At 47.4% G+C, this 19,074-nt stretch overlaps 2 protein-coding genes across 10 annotated transcripts in view; one reads left to right on the forward strand and one right to left on the reverse strand.

The window, feature by feature from the left end:
- Positions 1-1,939: 1,939 nt before the first annotated feature.
- DCAF11 (DDB1 and CUL4 associated factor 11) lies at positions 1,940-11,392 on the reverse strand. Of its 9 annotated transcripts, none has more exons than XM_049613052.1 (15): positions 10,584-11,392; positions 9,330-9,697; positions 8,317-8,444; positions 7,926-8,053; positions 7,586-7,650; positions 7,181-7,281; positions 6,805-6,951; positions 6,537-6,591; positions 6,102-6,170; positions 5,714-5,771; positions 5,430-5,615; positions 4,840-4,993; positions 4,284-4,436; positions 2,896-3,002; positions 1,940-2,800 (listed from the first exon to the last, which is right to left on the reverse strand). In XM_049613052.1, exons 2-15 carry the CDS (start codon positions 9,482-9,484, stop codon positions 2,666-2,668), a joined length of 1,641 nt encoding a protein of 546 aa, XP_049469009.1. In that variant the 5' UTR covers positions 9,485-9,697; positions 10,584-11,392; the 3' UTR covers positions 1,940-2,665. The 9 variants fall into 9 exon arrangements, with proteins under 9 accessions (XP_049469009.1, XP_049469011.1, XP_049469005.1 ...); XM_049613054.1 differs by lacking the exon at positions 10,584-11,392 and adding an exon at positions 10,206-10,294; XM_049613048.1 differs by lacking the exon at positions 10,584-11,392 and adding an exon at positions 10,180-10,285 and having other exon boundaries at positions 9,353-9,536.
- NRL (neural retina leucine zipper) overlaps positions 10,310-19,074 on the forward strand; it is a 30,187-nt gene continuing 21,422 nt past the window's right edge. Inside the window, exon 1 of the mRNA XM_049613060.1 lies at positions 10,310-10,391. The gene's annotated coding sequence lies outside the window, so the exon portion shown is untranslated. The remainder of the gene's footprint in view (positions 10,392-19,074) is intronic.

Consider the following 19,074-nt stretch of genomic DNA (forward strand, 5'->3'; position numbering starts at 1 on the left):
CCATGAACCATGAGATCATGACTTGAGCCGAAATCGAGACACTTAATCGACTGAGCCACCCAGGTGCCCTGAAAGTTAATTTTTAAATATTTCTTGTGTTCATAAGGCCCTGAAATTAAAACGTTTTTCTTCTGGATAAAGTTTTCATAATAATTGTTAGTAATATAAAATGTATAATTAGTACAGCAAAGATTTCACTTTTTTTTGTAGCTTTGGTTTTTTTTTAATTTAAACTTTGGTTAAAAATTTTTTTTTTAGTTAGTTAACATACAGTGCAATATTGGTTTCCGGAGAATTTGGTGATTCATCACTTCCATGCAACACCCAGTCCTCATCCCAACAAGTACCCTCCTTAGTACCCATTACCCATCTAGCCCATCCCCCACCCACCTCCATCAATCCATAGTTTGTTCTCTATCATTAAGAGCCTCTTGTGGTTTCCCTCTCTTCTCTCCCCACCCCTTCTCCTATGTTCATCTGTTTTGTTTCTTAAATTCCACGTATGAGTGAAATCATGTATTTGTCTTTCTCTGACCAATTTATTTCACTTAGCATAATACACTCTACCTCCATCCACATCATTACAAGATTTCATTCTTTCTGAAAGTAATATTCCAAGTAATATTCCATTGTATATTTATGTATACCTCTTCTTTATCCAATCGTCAGATTTCACATATTTCTGATAATTAATAAGTTAAAATTGTATTGGAAATTCATCTTTTTTTCTTAACACATTTTTAATGTTTATTTTTGAGAAAGAGAGAGAGAGAGGGAGAGAGAGAGAGAGGTGGATGGAGCACAAGTAGGAGAGTGGCAGAGAGAGAGGGAGACACAGAATCTGAAGCAGGTTCCAGGCTCTGAGCTGTCAGCACAGAGCCTGACACAGGGCTGGAACCCATGAACCATGAGATCATGACCTGAGCCGAAGTCAGATGCTTAACTGACTGAGCCACCCAGGCGCCCTGGAAATTCATCTCTTGATAAGAAGAATAGATGGTCCTTGAGGCCTTGATTAAAGGAGACTTTGAGGATATTAAAAATTGTAATTTGCTTCTAAGTTTTGGCGCTCTGGAGGTAATACAGGTTCTGCGTGAGATGGGTGGCATCTCTGGGGTGCAGTGACAGAAGGGGAATGAGGAGGGCCAGTAGGAAGGGAGACAGGCATGATAGTTTCACATTAGGCAGATCAGTCAGAGGAAAGAGATCACATGTGGGCCGAGCAGCTGGAGAATCTACTCTTTTATAACTACCTGTTTTGCTGTGAAAGACGAATCCCTTTTACCCCTTGCTGTGTCTTTGAGAACACTTGGAGGTGTGTGTGCTGGTTTGCAAATTGCATTAGGGATAATGAAATATCACAAAGAAAGGTAGATCAGAGCTGGGTGTGGACCCTAACCAACTCTCCTTCTGATCATAAACCATGGGTTTGCTCTGTCCCACCCCAAAGATATTTTTGGCAATCTATTATATCTGGGGCATGTTGCCTGACCTCTTCACATTGCCATTTCCTCACCTGTACAAAGGGTGGCTGTGAGGGTGGATGAGGTCCTCGGTGTGAAGCACCCAGATGGGGCCTGGCATCAGTGCCCATCCAGTCCTCTCTGGCTCTGAGCTACTTCTCATAGACCGGACCAGCTCCAAGGCCAGCCCCAGAACAAAGCTGATGTGGGTGTTCCAGGTTCTAATCTAAAATGCACTTACTTCCTGCTATCTCAATTTCTACTTGCTGGAAGTTTCTGAGTTCAGTGAGGGAGTTGCCTGTTGCAGAGCACAGTTAACAAATGATTTTGGCATTTCTCTTCATCTTGGGGGCATCAAAGGGGTGTTTTCTCCTACAGAGAAGCATATCTGAAGGCTTTGTGGATACTACTTTCTTGAAGTGAGAGGATAAAAGGCCTTAGACAGGAAAAAGAATGAGACAGAGACAGACACTGAGCCAGGTTCCCACAGAGAATTTATTGAGGGAGCCAAAGCCAGTCAGAGGACGAAGGAGTCCTACTTCAACATCCCTCCTTGAAGCTGCTGGCCTCCAGCATGATGGAAGTCTGGGAAGGGAGGGCCTGCCCTGTGTGGGGCCACATGGAGCCTCTCACACCACAACCTGTCCCACCCCAAAGACCCAGACATAGAGAGAGAAGATCTAATTCCCACCCAGGAGGGTGCTAATGATATGCCTTACTCATCCCACCCTCCCCTAAACGGCTAGAGCTCTAGCCTTCAGGACCTCTGGAAGAAGGGCCAGGATGCCTGGCCCTCGGATTGGCCAGTCTAATCCTCAACATGAAGGCCAGGGAAGGGTCTGGCTGACAGCTCAGTTCAGACCTGGCCCCGGGCATCTATTCTAGGAGCTAACACTTAACATCCAAACATGATTAAAAACACTCAGGACAGTTCTCCTGCTGACAAAGGCCACACCCCAGATAATGGCAGTCCTGCCAAACCCTGGCCAGAGATAGACACCCAAGCCACTGGGTGTGAGCACATGAGGAGACAGAGTTACTCTGCCCCTTGGGGAGGCCCTTCTAGGGCTCAGCTAGGGCCCCAAAGCCTGGGCTTGTGCTCCTCCCCATCCAATGCCAGGGATTCCCCCACAGATCTCCCGGAAGGGAGGAGGCAGAGAGCTTGTAAGAGGCTCACCGGTGTATGGGGCTGGAGATCAGGTCTACTGGGGTGAGGAAAAGGCTGCAGAGGGGTGGGGCACTGGGGCAGGGGCGCTGAGGGGCTCCTCAGATTCTGGCATGTCGTCCTGGAAGTACTCGGCCTGGCGGTACTGCCAGAGACGCAGGTTCCCATCCCACTGCAGGGCAGAAGGTGGCAAGTAGTCAGGGGGTGCTGCCCTGCCTAGGTCCAAGTCCCAGACATGCACTGGCCCCCCAACCCCTGCCACCTCACCGAACTGCTGACAATCTTTTCCTCAAAGGGGTGCCAGCTGACGTCACGCACGCAGGCCTTGTGGTTGGTCAGCTTCTTCACGATGTGGCCACTGAGGAGATCGTACACTGTCCAGGGAAGGTCAGAGTGGAGACGGGGCTGCCAGAGTACCTTCTAAATACCCCTCACAGTTCCTGAACTGTACTGCTTACCTCTAGGGCAATTTCCCCACTTTTGCAGGGAGCAAAGCCCACACCAGAGGATGATGTAATTTCTCTTTCTTTTCCCTACCTCGGCTTGAGTGTGTGGTCTGGCAGAGCTTGGATACCTCTCCCTGGCCCTTACCTAAACTTAACAGGGTCAAAAGTTAAGAAAATGTAATGTGGCTTTAAAGCTCTTTACAACAATTTTCTATGAAACCCATAAGATATGGAAGGCACAACAAAAGTGAACAATGGGCTATCTGCACAGACACCTGAGCCTTCTGGAGTCTTCTGGACAGGGGTGCATCTTCCTTTCTGAGTGGGCCCCTGAGTGCCTCCCTAGGTATGGCACTGTCTTAGGCTCCTCATAGCTGTACATGTATTTGTGTCTTTCTGCACACTTTCTGCTTTAATGACTGCATGTCCTTTACTATGAGCTTGTCTTCTTGTGTCGTCCTATTTGTCCCTGCCCTCCATTTCCGCCCCCCTGCCCCGGCTTTTCATCTGCAATCTCTTTCTTTCCTTGACAGGCTAAAAAAATAGAACTAAGTATATTTTTGGCAATCTATTATTATATTTACTAAATAGAAGCCTATGTTCCTTCTTTTAATGTTTATTTATTTTGAGAGAGAGAGAAACAGAAGGTGAGTGGGCAGGGGTAGAGAGAGAGGGAGACACAGAAGCTGAAGCAGGCTCGAGGCTCCGAGCTGTCAGCACGGACCCTGACGTGGGGCTCGAACTCACGAACCAGGAGATCATGACCTGAGCCGAAATCGAAAGTCAGATGCTTAAGTGACTGAGCCACCCAGGTGCCCCTATGTTCCTTTTCTTAATTTAACACGTTAGGGTGTCTGGGTGGCTCAGTCGGTTAAGCATCTGACTTTTGATTTCGGCTCACGTCATGATTCCAGGGTCATGGGATTGAGCCTGCGTCTGGCTCACGCTGGGCGTGGAGCCTGCTGGAGATTCTCTTTCTCCCTCTCCCTCTGCCCCTTCCACACTTGAACTCTCTCTTAAAAAAAAAAAAAAAAAAAGTGCTAGTGAATACAATGTTTTCTACTTCCCTAAGCCTAACCTGCTCCAAACTGAATTAAATCTCACTTATAGTCACCATTAAGACATTTAAGGTGGTTACCGGTAACAGGCGCAATGCCAGAGAAATATTCCTGCCTTTCCCAAGGCCCCCTCTTCTGACACAATCCTTACCGACAACTTTGCCAGTAGAGCAGCCACTATAGATGAACTGCTGGCCGGTGCTATGGGTGGGGGAGAATCGGCAACGGATAAGGGTATGCAGCACCCCATGGCCCCGGTAGGTCATCAAGGAGCTGTCTCCTGGGAGTTTCAGTTTCCGCCAGGCTGGGTAGGGATGCATGGAGAGCCCTAGGTTAGGGAGTCTGGATTCTCCTGTATCATCAGTCCTCAGCAAAGACTGATGCTTACAGATGACTGCCTTTCCAGTCTCCGACTGGTGGCTCCTTCCCCACCTAACGTTCACCAATATGGCTCAGCATGCTGGTTGTGAAGATACTGAAATACTTTTTGTATTGGTTGTTTCTGAGTGAGCCCCAGCCCCGGGAACCCCAACTCTCCCCAGAGTTCAGCAAAGACTTCACGCCTAGCAAGAGGGAGTTGGGGGGAGGGACCCAGGCTACGGTCACATCCACTGTGCCCATGCCAGGCTTTACCAGGGGTTAATTATTTTAACTACCACCCCTGACTCTTTATTCTCCAGATCTCAGGTTCTACCTACCGCTCTCACCTTTTTTGGGTACCTGCTGCCAGCGGTAGTCCCAGTTTTGCTGTGTGGCAGCCTGCCGTGAGGCTTCCATACCTTCCCGACTAGAAAAGCGTCGGATATCCCAGAGCTTGATGGTCTGGTCTTTGGAGTTGGAGATGAGATACCGGGCATCACCCTGTGAATCCCCAGATGGGGAACAAGGTATCAGAGTTTGCAAATATCGGGGTCTGTCAGTCCAGCTCTGCTTCTCCAGGTGAGGGGGAAGAATGTCAGTCCTTTGACTTAGCTTGCCTCTTTCTTCATCCAGGTGAGCTCACCATTGGTATTCTACCACAGACCTGACCCCGTGGCTAGGTTTCCCCTTCTTTGCCCAGGGACTGGCTGGGCCTCCTATTCTATCCTGGATTAATTGTCTTCTTTCCTTCCACAGAAAGCCCTGCCCTGCTCCTTGAGGACTGGTGAATACAGATGGAGCTCATGTTTCTTGGCTTAAGTCCCTTCCCTAAACTCCAGCTCTTGCAAACCTTAGCTAATAAGGAGCTTGGTGAGTTTCCATGCCAGTCCACTTCGACAACTGTAACCTGGCTGTGCGGTTCTGCTTCCCTGCCCACCTTGCTGTCAATGAAGGTGATGCCGTCCTGATGTCCAGCCAGTGCACCCACGGGCTTAGGGTCATCCTCCCGCATGGTGCGTCGATCCCACACTTTGCAGATGGCATCATCACCCCCAGAGAACAGGATTTGGGAGCTTATGTCAGCAAAGGCCACTGCATTCACATCATCCTCATGGGACTCAATCTAGCGAAGAAGGAAGCCAGAACACCTAGGACCTCTTTCTAGGTCTTCTAATAGGCCAAAGACCAGGAAGCAGAGGCTCTAAGTTTCAAGGACATTACCTGAAGGGTGCGCCGGTTCTGTTCTCGATCAAAGACGTATAGGCAGCCATCATTGGCCCTGAAAGGGAAGGGATAAAGAGGGTCCTGGAGCCAGAACTGAGAGGACTTATGCTGTGTATGCTCTAGAGAGTCCTTGTTGCAAAGTCCTGCTGAGGGGCAAGCCCTGGTCTCTTCTTACACAGGAGGTGGGAAAAAAGTTAGCTGTGTTTTTGCAAGCAGGTTTGAGACATCCCATCTCATGCTGGGGAAACAGTGAGCAAGAGGTGAAGCAACTCGTAAACCCTGACCTTGGAGAAGGGCTGGTTGTTCTCCACAGTGGGGTCCAGTACAGTCTCTGGGAGAACTCCTACCTCATTAATTGAGGAGTGCATCCCCTACAAATACTCACCCTCCTAACACTTCCCGTCCATCTGAGGAGACAGCGATGGAAAAGACAGCAAAGCGACGCTCATCTGGCCTAAAAAGAGCATAGAGCATAGAAGGAACTGGGTTAAGTGGACTCCCCTCAGCCTTTGTTGATCTGCACAGAATCTGATGAGGATTGTAAGGCACACTTCTAAGGGGAAAAGGAAGTCCGGCTAATGCGTGCCAGAATGTGGATCACCTCAGTGAGGACGCGGAAATAATCCCGCAACCATCTGGTTTACCCTGCTCCTCTGGCTGAAAAGGATGGGCGCTTCCCTCCCAGGAATCCGCACAGAGACACTTGCAACCAGTGTACTTTCTCCCTCTAAGCAGGAGTTCCAGTTCAGGAGGTTTGCTCCTGGAGAGCCTTCCTCTTGAGAAGTTTCTGATGAGTCTGCCCAAGGAGGGAAGCCAGTACCTTAGATCCAGGGCAGTGTGTGTGTCTCCCTCCCCGTAGATGTTGCAGATATGAACTAAGAAAGGCAAGAGAGACAAGAATCTTTCAGAGCTGGGGGAAGGAGGGTGGAAGTGAAGCTGGGCAGGAGATGGAACAAAGGGCAAGGATGTCAGACCCTGGGAGTGATCCTCCCAGGAGAAGGGATAAAGTCCTGGCACAATGGACGTGGGCATTCGGGAGACCTCAGGTCCTGGGCTGGAGAGCCAGTAGAAGTCTGGGGCATACTCACTGTAATCAGACCAGCTGGAATATAGGAAGTGGTTCCCATCAGGGGTGAAGGCCACGTCCAGTACGCTCCAGCCTACATCCCGGGCCTTGATGCTCTTGAATTTATGAAAGCGGCCATACCGGCAGTCATACAGTCGGATTGTCTGGTCTGGGTAAGTGGGGATCAGGCAGAATTAGGAAACCCTCTTCTCGCATCCTCTCTAGATCTGACCTCTCCTTCTCTGTACATCTGTGGAATCTTCCCTTGATCATGGGGAATGTGTTCTGGCTAAGCATCCTAACCCAGGGTCAGCGTTCCCTCAGTCTGGGGCTTTCTAGCCTCAGTCAGGGGGTATATTCCTTGTTTCAGGGTAGTTCGTAGGACCAGGGACTGGTACCTTGGCAAGCAGACATGAAGATCTGACCATCTTTGCTGTAGATGCCGCAGAAAGCTTTCTGAGAGTAGGTATCAGTGAAACCCAGATCGTTGGGCAAGAAGCTGGGGAGGGAGAGGGAAAGTGAAGGTAAAGGAAGCTGAGGATGAAGATTATCCCGGTTAGCAGAATCCTAACAGAGCTGGGTGTGAGTATGAGGGCGAACTTCCCTTTTGGCCTGGGGTATAATCCCTGTTCTTACATTCATTTATCTTCTCAGTTCCTACGCTTTTCCAGTTTGTTTACTCTCAAACTTTGACCCCATTTAACTTTAATATCCCTGACCATCCTTTTATACCTGTCCCTTCAAAGTTTAGGGGATAAAACCTATCTGGCCCTTAGAGTCTCTCCACCAAGCCCCATACTCACTGAGACATCATTCGAGACCGTTCTCCAAGGGAGAAGCTTCCCCGGTGGCAGAGGCCCCGTTCTCTCTAAAGGAAGGGATTGGGGAATATTGCTAGCACAAACAGAGGGCCACTGCAGCCACACCAAGCCCCCTCCTCCAGAGATTGCTCTCGCTACAGAAATAGACACCACACACACTAGTGTGTCCCACCAAACTCCGATGTAGACTGGCTAAGAAGTCTCCAGCTCCAGCACTTGAGGCGTCCTTGGAAAGTTTATTTCCCTCTTCTCTGGGGCAGACAGAGCTTCTGGCTTCCTCAGGAGGCCTGCTGCCAGGCTGGGTAGAGGTTGAGAGGCCTACCTGGTGCAGCATTTGAGGAAAGCTGTGCTCCCGGGCTGCCCGTCTAAGCCCCAGCCGCCCTGTGGCCAATTCCACTTGTGTCTTGATCTCATTGCATTCCAGCTCCCGGGTGTCAGGAGTTGCGTCCACTGTGAGTATCAAGGAGAAGTTTCATCCTAGGTTTTGCAGCCGCAGAACTGTGCTCCAGCCCACTCAATGTGGCCGAATATACTACAGCTGTGAAGGCTCCCTCATTCCCTGAGTTATCTCATCTTATTTCAGTTTAACATATGTTCTTACAAAAAAAAAAAAGAAAAAAAAAAAAAAGAAAAAAGAAAAGAAAAAGAAAAGAAAAAGGATTTTCTAATGAAAGTCTTCCAATGTTAGGGTCTCAGTCTGCCTTTCCTCTTACCAGGTGGGTTGTATCGGTCCCCAAGACGGCCATCCCAGGCACTGTCATGCTCTTCCTCCGAGTCTGAGAGGGCCTGGATGAGTTGTAAATTTGCTGCACCTCCTCCCTGCACCAACCTCACTTGGCCTCTATGGAGAGATGCCCATGATAAAAGGGAGGATCCCTTCCCCAAACCAACCAAATTCAGAGTCAATGGCTATCCACCTACTACTCAAACCCTACACTGTCCCTGTTTTGAAGTTTGAGGCTGACTAGACCTTGGCTGTAATTTTCAGTCTCCTATAAGATACTGTAGGAAATGAATCTTCATGCTTACAGCAGGAGCGGAGAACTGCAACACTCCGTGGATGTTGACAAACCTACTAAACTGACTTCCTAGAGAGCTAAAAGTTCTAAGAGCATTTCCTTCTGAGCCTCTTGCCTGAGGAGTCCAGAATAGAACTAAAGGGATCCCCAGGCTTGTCTTCTTCCCAAGGAGCTACAGCTAAAAAACAAAGCCAGTGGCAAACCTTTTTGGTTAAGTGCTGGTGGTCAATTTCCTCAAAGCATTCTTTCCTCAAGAACAGGGTTAGAGTTAGGTTAATTTAAACTTGTTTTTCAAGTAAGTCCACATGGCCTCATATCACATGTCAATAACTTCACAGAAGTTGAACACCCACCTCCCCAGCTCTTCTCTTTACCCCTCACATCACTCCTTTTCCATCAGGGCCCCATTTTCATTTTATTTTTTACTTACTTGGAAAACAGCTTACATTTGTGTAGAAACAGCTAGAGAGGCTCCCCTGAACAGTTCCCTCAAACACAGAAGTGAGTTTGTCTTCGTGACCCTCCCTAATTAAGAACTACTCTTGTTGTGTATTGAGATGAGTGCCATGAATGTCCAGAAGGGAAGCTCAAACAGAACAGCTGGTCTGGGCTAATCCCATTCCCTATCCTCTTTAACTTCACTGCCTGGAGTTGGGATCAAGGGACTGTGGTGGTCCCTGGTGGGGACACATCAGAGGGTAAGTTACCTGCGGAGGAGATAGGCCAGTACCTGGGCCAGATCCACATCTTCATCCTCCTCTTCCTCTTCCTCACTCCGACGCAGGCTAGCCCCTCTTCGGGGCAAGCCCTCAGAGGGGTCTCCGGACCCAGTTCCTGCGCTACTGCTGTTCCGTGATCCCATCTTCTGATCACAGCATCATTAGGTCCTGTGCAGGGACTCCTCGTGTCACCTCCTTGGGTTTGATGAAAGCAAAGCCTGCTCTAGAAACACCAGTGTCTCCTGAGATAGAGCGGTAGCTATCTCTAGGAGGGCGACCCTTCCTAGGGACTGAGATCCCTTCTCTTTAGCCTGTGACAACTCCCAAGGCTTCAGGACCACAAACCTTCCCCAATCCTGTGAAGCAAAAAAAAAAAAAAAAAAAAAAAAAAAATCAGAGAGTGAAGTCTAAGGAGCTACCCTAGCTCATCAATGAGAATCCTTTGAAGAGGAATTTCTCAGTTTTCTGCCTCAAACTCACCTATCAAAGTCCCTGGGGGGAGTAGGTGGGTGAATTCCCAGGTAACCTCTCTGGCCGACCAATCAAAACCCCTCGCGGAAGAAAGCGCCTCATTAGCTTATCTCATGTAACCAATCAGAAGCCTTAAGGCTCTGAGACCCCCGACGCCCCCCTTACCGACCAATCAGAGCGCTTCTTTGCGAAAGCCGGCAGCAGCGACAACCAATGAAGTTAGAATTCAGCCTAACACCCCTTCCTTCCTCGCCTCACGCCCACGTGGTGTGCTGGGGGTGTGTACGCCAAGTGGGGGAGGCAGGGAGAAGCCGAGAAGCCCCTCCCACTGAAGCCGGCGGTTACTGCCGCGCGCGAAACCACCCACCAGCCGGGAGCGGTCGCAGGACCCACAGCGGCGCGAGGCCTTGTTTACACCGACTGCGGCCGCAGCGTTGGCCAACTGCTCCTCCGTCACGCGCCTCCTTCGTCATGCATCTCCTGGCTTCCCGGCCGGAGGACTGCAGACGTCACGCGTTGCCCCTGACGGCCCCGCCCCCTTGGCCCGCCAACTGGACAGCTGAGCACAGTGATTGACAGGTGGGCGGGAGAAAGTGCGTGAAGGGTGGGAGGGGAGGAAAAGCGCGCGACCGAGGTGGGGCGTTCGCTCTTCCTTGGGAGGAGTAGTGGGGAACCGGCTACTTCCTGATTCGGAGACAACGGAACTAGGCTTGATGGGTGAGGGGCGGGGCTTGCAATAAATTGGTGGTTCGCTACCTAGAGGTGTCTTACCGAGGGATACCATTTGCCGTCGGTCCCTAAAATTCTTTTGCCTTCGCAATTTTCAGACGATCTCTAAGGGCCTCCCTTTCGCCTTCCTCCCGACCCGGCTCCAGCCTTATTTTGCTGGCGGTAGCTTCAGTCAGCCCAGCCCTAAGGGGTGACCGGTGCCTTTGGGATGTGATCACGTCACACAAGGGGATCTAGGCCTCCACATCCTCGCTTCCGGGTTTAGCTTCCGGAAGCCTTGTTTTGTGGGGACTACTCTTTCTAGACCACCCTTTAGTTGCTTTGGCAACTTTTCAGATGACTCCTGGCTTCCCTTCGCGGTCTTTGCAGACGCTCCCTGACACACCCGTGGGTTTCTAGGGACCTTTCCGGTTCCGTCTGTTCCCCTTGGAAGCCTCACGGCTCTCCGGGATTTGCAGACCTTCCCTAGACCCTCGGTCTCCGGCGTGCCTCCTCCACTCTGGGAGTCCAGCGAGTGCACGAGCGCCGCCTCCTACCCTTCCTCGGGGTTTATGAGTAAGCGGCTGAGTCCAAGGCCAGGACGTGCTACGTCTCGGGATCTTCTCCCAGGCTGGAAGTCGAGTGACCTCGCCGCTCCAAGTGCAAAGGTCCGGGGTCCAAGCTGCACTTCAGCGCCTCTAGTCCGCGCTCTTTTATAAGTGTTGTTAACTCTCCCTGGGCCCCTGAGGTCAAGAATGGGTGTGGTCAGACCCGAGGACGCCTCTAGGTCTCTAGACCGCTAGGTGCAAGCTTATCGTTTCTGGTCGCTAGAGCCGGCATCTTAACTGGCGTGCGTTCTGTACTGGACCCTACTCATGGTTTAATGGTCTGCTCTCGCCGACTGAAATGCCTGCTTTTTGAACAAGCACCTCGCACTTTCATTTTGCTGTGGGCTGTACTAATTATGTAGTAGATTCTGCCGGTCCCCCATCTCTCATTGTCAGGTAGCTTACTAACAGTTTCCCTGTAACGTTTATTGAGACCTTAGGATTCTGTGGTTTCTGGGCTGTCCAGCCTGGAAAATCTGAAATCATTAAAAGAAGAATTTATTTTCTGTTTGCCCTTTTAATACAGTTCTTCAAGTCTTAAAGATTAGTTGAAGTTGTTTTCACCGTCACCACCCAAAATCAAAATTTCATTACTTCTGTTTGCCCTTTTAATACAGTTCTTCAAGTCTTAAAGATTAGTTGAAGTTGTTTTCACCGTCACCACCCAAAATCAAAATTTCATTACTTCATGCCTCTCCTATTTGATCTGCTGGAAGTGTTTTTCTCTGATAGCATTTAGTTCTAAAGAACCTACAAGTGGTTCACTTTTGTTTATTGTTTCAGATACAAACTTCCAAATCTGGTTGTCTTATTTTTTTATCGGCCTTTTTACTGTAACTTCTGCCAAGCAATATGCCCATAAATTCTGTGCTGTTTCCACCTTTGCACCTTCCCAGGAGAATTTCTTACCTGGGGGAAACTTTGTAGACTCCCTTCCTCCTGACCCAATGGAACCACTTACAGGAATCTAGCTGGGACCTATATGCTAAATCTAGCCTTAAGATTTATGTTTGGGGGGGCGCCTGGGTGGCGCAGTCGGTTAAGCCTCCGACTTCGGCTCAGGTCATGATCTCGCGGTCCGTGAGTTCGAGCCCCGCGTCAGGCTCTGGGCTGATGGCTCGGAGCCTGGAGCCTGTTTCCGATTCTGTGTCTCCCTCTCTCTCTGCCCCTCCCCCGTTCATGCTCTGTCTCTCTCTGTCCCCCCAAAAAAAATAAATAAAAAACGTTGAAAAAAAAAATTAAAAAAAAAAAAAAAAGATTTATGTTTGGGCCGCCTGGGTGGCTCAATCAGTTAAGTCCATACTCTTGGGGCACTTGGGTGGCTCAGTTGGTTAAGCAAAGGACTTCTGGCTCAGGTCATGATCTCCCATCCGTGGGTTTGAGCCTTGCATCTGGCTCTGTGCTGACAGTTCAGAGCCCGGAGCCTTCTTCTGATTCTGTCTCTCTCTGCCCCTCCCCTGCTCACACTCTGTCTCTCTCAAAAATAAACATTAAAAAAAAAAGAGTCCGTACTCTTTTAAAAAATTTTTTTAAACATTTATTTACTTTTGAAAGACAGAGACAGAGCATGAGCAGGGGAGGGGCAGAGAGAGCAGGAGACACAGAACCAGCACAGAGCCCCATGCAGGGCTCAAACCCACAAACTGTGAGATCATGACCTGAGCCGAAGCCAGATGCTTAACGAACTGAGCCACCCAGGCGCTCTGAGTCTGTACTCTTGATTTCGGCCCCCCACTTTGGGCTCTGTGCTGACATGGACCCTGCTTGGGATTCTCTCTCTCCCTCTCTCTGCTCCTCCCCTCTTTGCTTGCTCTCTCTCAAAAATAAATTAATTTAAAAAAGGATATGTTCAACACATCAATTAATGATAATAGTAAAACACTGGAAACAAAATATTCTAAATATACTGTAATATGGGAGTATATTGGTTAAGCAAATTATGCTCCATGTGGTAGACACAGAAATATCAGGTAGTCATTAAAATGATGTAGTCTTTTTTTTTTTTTTTTTTGCTATGGGAAATTGTCCAAGTTATATGGTTAAGTGTTTTTTTAATTTTTTTTTTTTTTTTTTGGCAAAGTGCAAGTGGGGAGGGGCAGAGAAAGGAGGACAGAGGATCCAAAAGTGGGCTCTGTGCTGACAGGCTGATGATGTGGGGCTCGAACCCACCAACCATGAGATCATGACCTGAGCCAAAGTCAGATGCTCGAGCCACCCAGGTGCCCCAGGTTTGTGGTTTTTTTTTTTTTTTTTTTTAATGTTTATTTTTTAGAGGGAGGGAGGGGCAGAGAGAGAGGGAGACAAAGAATCCAAAGCAGGTTCCAGGCCCTGAGCTATCAGCACAGAGCCCAAATCAGGGCTGGAACCCATGGACTCAGAGGTCATTATCGGAGTCAAAGTTGATGCTTCACCAACTGAGCCACCCAGGTGCCTTGGAATACCATCTTTTAAAAAAACCTAACTGTGGGGCACTTTGTCTCTCTCTCAAAAATAAACATTAAAAAATTTTTTTAATACAGAACTTGTACATTATTGAACAAAACATTAAAAGTCATGTTAAATATTAAAAACAAAATTTGAGGGGTGCCTGGGTGGCTCAGTTGGTTAAGTGGCTGACTTCAGGTCAGGTCATGACCTTGTGGCTCCCGAGTTTGAGCTCTTCATTGGGCTCTGCTGTCAGCACAGAGCCTGCTTTGGATCCTCTATCTCCTTTTCTCTCTGCCCCTCCCCTGTGCTTTCTTTCTCTCTCAAAAATAAATAGGGGCGCCTGAGTGGCTCAGTCAGTTGAGCATCCAACTTCAGCTCAGGTCATAATCTCGCGGTTCTTGAGTTCGAGCCCCACGTTGGGCTCTGTGCTGACAGCTCGGAGCATGGAGCCTGCTTCAGATTCTGTGTCTCCCTCCCTCTCTGCCCCTCCCCTGCTAGAGCTCTGTCTCTCGCTCTGTCTTGAAGATAAATAAACAATATAAAAAGAAAATTTTTAATAAATAAACATTTAAAAAAATCTGAGATTCTGTGGCCAAACTGAGTCTTAACATTAAGTCAGAGGTGCCTGGCTGGCTCAGTCAGAAGAGCATGTGAGTCTTGATCTTGGGGTTGTGAGTTCAAACCCCACATTGGGTGTAGAGATTACATAAATAAAATAAATAAATCTTTAAAAAAGTCAAGGGGCGCCTGGGTGGCTCAGTCAGTTAAGTGTCCGACTTTGGCTCAGATCATGATGCCACAGTTCCTGAGTTCGAGCCCTGCATCTGGCTCTGTACTGACAGCTCAGAGCCTGGAGCCTGCTTCAAATTCTGTGTCTCCCCCTCTCTCTGCCCCTCCCCCGCTCGTGCTCTCTCTCTCAAAAATAAACAAACGTTAAAAAAATTAAGTCAAATACTAAAGGATATAGGATTTTATCTCTGGATCCATTGATAGATTTTTTTTAGTTTATTTGGAGAGAGAGAGAGCTCGTGCGGGCGCCTGAGTGGGGGAGGGGCAGAGAGAGGGAGACAGAATCTCGAGAAGACTTGGTGCTGTCAGCACAGACCTTGACACGGCTGGAAGGCTGGACTTCACAAACCGTGAGATCATGACCTGAGCCAAAACCATAACCAACTGAGCCACCCAGGTGCCCCAACTGATTGATTTTTGTATGTAAGTATTAAGCTTTTGAATGTAATTGTTACTTGTGACTTATAATACTTTTATTTTTTATTTTAGAGAGAGCGTGCGAGTGGGGGAGAGGGGCAGAGGGAAAGAGAGAATCTTAGGCAGGCACCACGCTCAGTGGGAGCTGGACTCAAGGCTCTACCCTATGACCCTGTGATCATGACCTGAACCAAAATCAAAGAGTTGGAGGCTCAACTGACTGAGCCATCCAGGTGCCCCTTATAATACTTTTTAAATGTATATGGACATTTATGTCTTAGGATATACTATGTGTTCCATTGAAAGAAATATACCATTTCATAATTAAGTCATTTTGAGAAACTATTGGCCTTCCCTCTCATGATTTTGAAATTTGGTATGTTGCTTGGTGACATTTTGTGAAGTGCTTTTCATTGGGCAGCTTCGTGTTTTCCCAGCCACACTTGAAGCCGCTTAATGCCACAGAGAACTTTTCTACCTTCAGCACCCATTTTAGGACTTGTTCTAGTGATTGCTAAGTAAATGTCAGCTAATTGACTTTCTTTGGGACCTGCCTTGTGCTATTTCCTGTTCATTAGCATCCCCACTAGAGGGCAGGCTGGGCTAGAGAGGAGAGAGGGGGAGCAGATTTTTCTTTTCTGGCTAATCCTGGCCTTCCTCTCCCCCACCCCACCTTGCAGGCTGGCAACTGCAGAGTTTCTCGGACACGTGTACAGCTCTGGGCTACACAAGGGAAAGTTGTCTTCCGAAGCGACTGATTACATTATCTTCTTGTAGCATTCTGTGTAGAAGGAAAGGGGAAGTACGTTAATTTACCTAGGATTTAAATTCTGTTGACCAAAAAGCAATTGAGTAACTATGGGATTTCTAATACTCTCATGTCCTGTGACCTTGAGAATCAGAAATTTTTGTGTGCCAGAGAGGAGGTACAGATGTGATACAGAAGCTAAAAACCCTTTCTTTAGCCAGGAATTTGAATAGGAACTATCAGTATGAACTCATGAAGTGTTTTATCTTACTATATCTGTTGAAAAGGTCTAGAAACAATGACCAATCCAGTAGTAGATCTTAAAATGCCATTTCCCATGGAAAGCCACCAGAGCTTAAAGAAATGGCTGATTCCAGGTCTGGGGCAGAAAATGTACGAGACAAACACGGAACAGCTTATCTTACCAGATAGCAAGAAGCCAGCAAACACTATCAGGGTAATGTCAAAAGGACTCAGTGGCTTGGTCGGTTAAGCGTCCAACTCTTGATTTTGGCTCAGGTCATGATTTCACGGTTCATGGATTTGAGCCCTGTGTTGGCCTCTTCTCTCTGCCCATCCCCCACTTGCTCTCTCTCAAAAATAAATAAACTTAAAAAAAAAAAAAGGACTCAGGAGCCAAGTTCTCATGGCCAAAGATGGGATAATTTGAGCACTAAAAGGGTAACTTCATTGGGGCGTCTGGGTGGCTCAGTCGGTTAAGTGTCCACTTTTGGCTCAGGTCATGATCTTGCGGTTCATGAGTTTGAGCCCTGTGTCGGGCTCTGTGCTGACAGCTCAGAGCCTGGAGCCTGCTTCAAATTCTGTGTCTCCCTCTCACTCTGTTCCTCCCCCGCTCACGCTCTTTCTCTCTCTCTCTCTCCCTCAAAAATAAATAAAGCTTAAAAAAAATAAATAAAAGGGTAACTTCATAAACATTAAGTATGTTTAAATCCATGAGTTCATAATGGTGTATGTGTGTGTGTAAGTAACTAATTGTTTGCCCTTTTGCAGAATGATAGAAAATTAAATCATTTTGGAGATGGTAAATAAAGGAAAAGAATCCGTTACTTTGTTGCTTCTCTATAAACTATACCTGGAGGTAATGAAATAGAATATAAAGGGAGTGTCCTTTTGTAAAACTTCCAACAATTATGACAGTTTGAATATAGCTGTCTTGAAATTCCTGGTAAATTAATGAATCTAGGCATTAAGCATCTAGGTCTGGATGCTTCAATGATTAAATTAAGGGAAAAGAAAGGAATGGAGGGGGAACTTATAGATTGAGACTTAAAAGGCATATGAAATTCTTAAAAATGGGCAAAGCTGAACCATAATGTCTACAGATCCACACTTGGGTGATAAAACTACAAAAATAAACTTAAAGGACATAATTATCATGCATCACAATATCCATCTATGCCAGGAAGGAGGGGCTATGATGAAGGTGAAGAATGTAGGGATGGGGTGGCTGGGCTTTGGGTGTCTGCAAAGTTCTGTTTTTTTTCTCTGGATGATGGTTTACAAGTGTTCACTTTCTGTTAGTTTATTAAGCTATATCTTTGTTTTTCATGGTTTTCTGTATCTGTGTTTTAACATAAAATAAAAAGATGAGGGATGCCTGGCTGGCTCAGTCATAAGAGCATGCGACTCGATCTTGGGGTTGTGAATTCAAGCGCCATGGTGGCTGTAGACATTACTTAAATAAATAAAAAACTTAAAGTAAAATAAAAAGATTAACTAAAATGTGTTAGGGACACCTTAGTGGCTCAGTCGGTTAAGCGTCGAACTCTTGATTTTGGCTCAGGTCGTAACCTCACAGTTCAGTGAGATGGAGCCCTGGCATTGGTCTCTGTGCTTAGTGTGGAGCTGGCTTGGGATTCTCTCTCCCTTTCTCTCTGCCCGTCTCTCCCTCTCTCAAAATAAACTTAAAAAAAAATTAAAAGTGTGTTAACTACATTTTATCATTTCTCTGCAGGGCATGTAGCCTAATTTTATTCTAATTGTCAAAATAATTTTTAAGGCTAATACCTTTAAATCACTGGGCATTTAGATACCTGGAGGGCTCTGGAACCCCAGTTCCCTGCCTCTTTCATGGAGGGACTTATTTCCAAACCAATTTTCTTTCTCCTCTAAATTTTATTTACATTGCTCACTCTCCTCTTAAACTGTAGCATCAGCAATATATGACATAGGCTTACAGGGCACACTCTAATCAATATAGAGTGGAAAGGTGAGAGCAGCTAACATACAGTCAGTGGTTACTCCATGCCAGGAACAGTTCTGAGTGCTGGCTCCACTGACCTTTAATCCTTCTAACAACACCGAGGTGCAGGCACATCCCGGTTTTAGAGATGAAGAAACCCAGAGGCACCTGACTCTACCGTGTGCCTAACATCTCTGTTGTACCGCCTCTGATCATTTTCTCAGGTATCGCATGCCATTGATGAAGCTGAAGATTTGGCTGTATATTTTTAAGTGTAATAGACTCCATTACTAACTATACATTAACACGTGATCCACTCTGACCTTAGCTGCTTCTCTGCTTACACATGATAGCTGGTTATTGGCTGTTCTCTATGAAACACTTGGTGTTTCCTCCTCCAGTTTTTTCTTTTGCAGCAATTCCCAGAAACTCCATTTTATTTGTTGGAGTTTATTCTCATTTTCTGGGTGTGGACTTCCATCCTACCAGTCTGTTTATACATGCCCTCAGCCTGATTCAGATCAGAGGTGAAGTTATCCCTCAGCCAGCGCCCCTGATTTATGGAGGATCATCGCTCCCTTTGTGGTCTTCCTATAAAGCTGATTTCTGAGGATTTAGGCCAAGGCCTTGCTACTTAAACTATGGTCCCTGGACCAGCAGCATCAACATCAATTAGGAGCGTGTAAGAAAAATAATCTCCTGGCCACTCCAGACCTGCTGAATGAGCATTTTATCAAGATCCCCAGGTGATTCATATGCACTTTTAAGTCTGAGAAGCATGGAGTAGGGGACATCTAAAATCCTTATAGTTCTCCAGTCTATGCTGCTATGAGAGATGTCTATGCGGTTATTGTTTATCCTTGGTTCTCCTGTTTGCTGTGTGGGCTTGGGCAATTACTTGACCTCTGTATGCCTTTGTTTCTTCATCTGTAATGTGGTACTTGCTTCAAAGGGTTGTTTTGTAACGTGCTCAGAACAGTACCTGGCACACAGAAGGTACTATAAGTGTTAGCTCTCTTAATATTGAATGAGCTTTCATGAATGCTTTGGAGTCCCAGTGTCAGGTCAAGCAGGAAGAAGAACAGGTTTGATGACTGACAATGGAACTGCTTCACTGGGGATGGGACTATAGAGGCTTCTGGTCTCCAAGTGGGAGGTCAGAAATTTAAGGCCTGGAGGCTATATGGAGTAGCTGGTAGAGGGCCCTGTCTTTTTAAGAACTGGGGACACACAGCAGATGCGCCTTCTCCCAGAAATTCCCACTTATATGGCCCAGTGGTAGCGCTGCCTGTGAGAGAGGTCCTGGAAATCACCGGGCTGCGCCAGGCCAGGCTGCACCAGGGTGCTGGCTGCTTGGAGAGC

The sequence above is a fragment of the Panthera uncia genome (genome assembly GCF_023721935.1).
Source record: "Panthera uncia isolate 11264 chromosome B3 unlocalized genomic scaffold, Puncia_PCG_1.0 HiC_scaffold_1, whole genome shotgun sequence".
In the NCBI taxonomy this organism is placed as follows: Eukaryota; Metazoa; Chordata; class Mammalia; order Carnivora; family Felidae; genus Panthera; species Panthera uncia.

Coding starts and splice junctions, on each gene's coding strand:
- DCAF11 (XM_049613048.1), bottom strand. CDS start 10,285: ATGACGAAGGAGGCGCGTGACGGAGGAGCAGTTGGCCAACGCTGCGGC. Junction 5,616..5,713: donor AGAACCGGCGCACCCTTCAG/GTAATGTCCTTG, acceptor CTTCTTCGCTAG/ATTGAGTCCCATGAGGATGA. Junction 3,003..4,283: donor CTCTACTGGCAAAGTTGTCG/GTAAGGATTGTG, acceptor TTCCCTGGACAG/TGTACGATCTCCTCAGTGGC.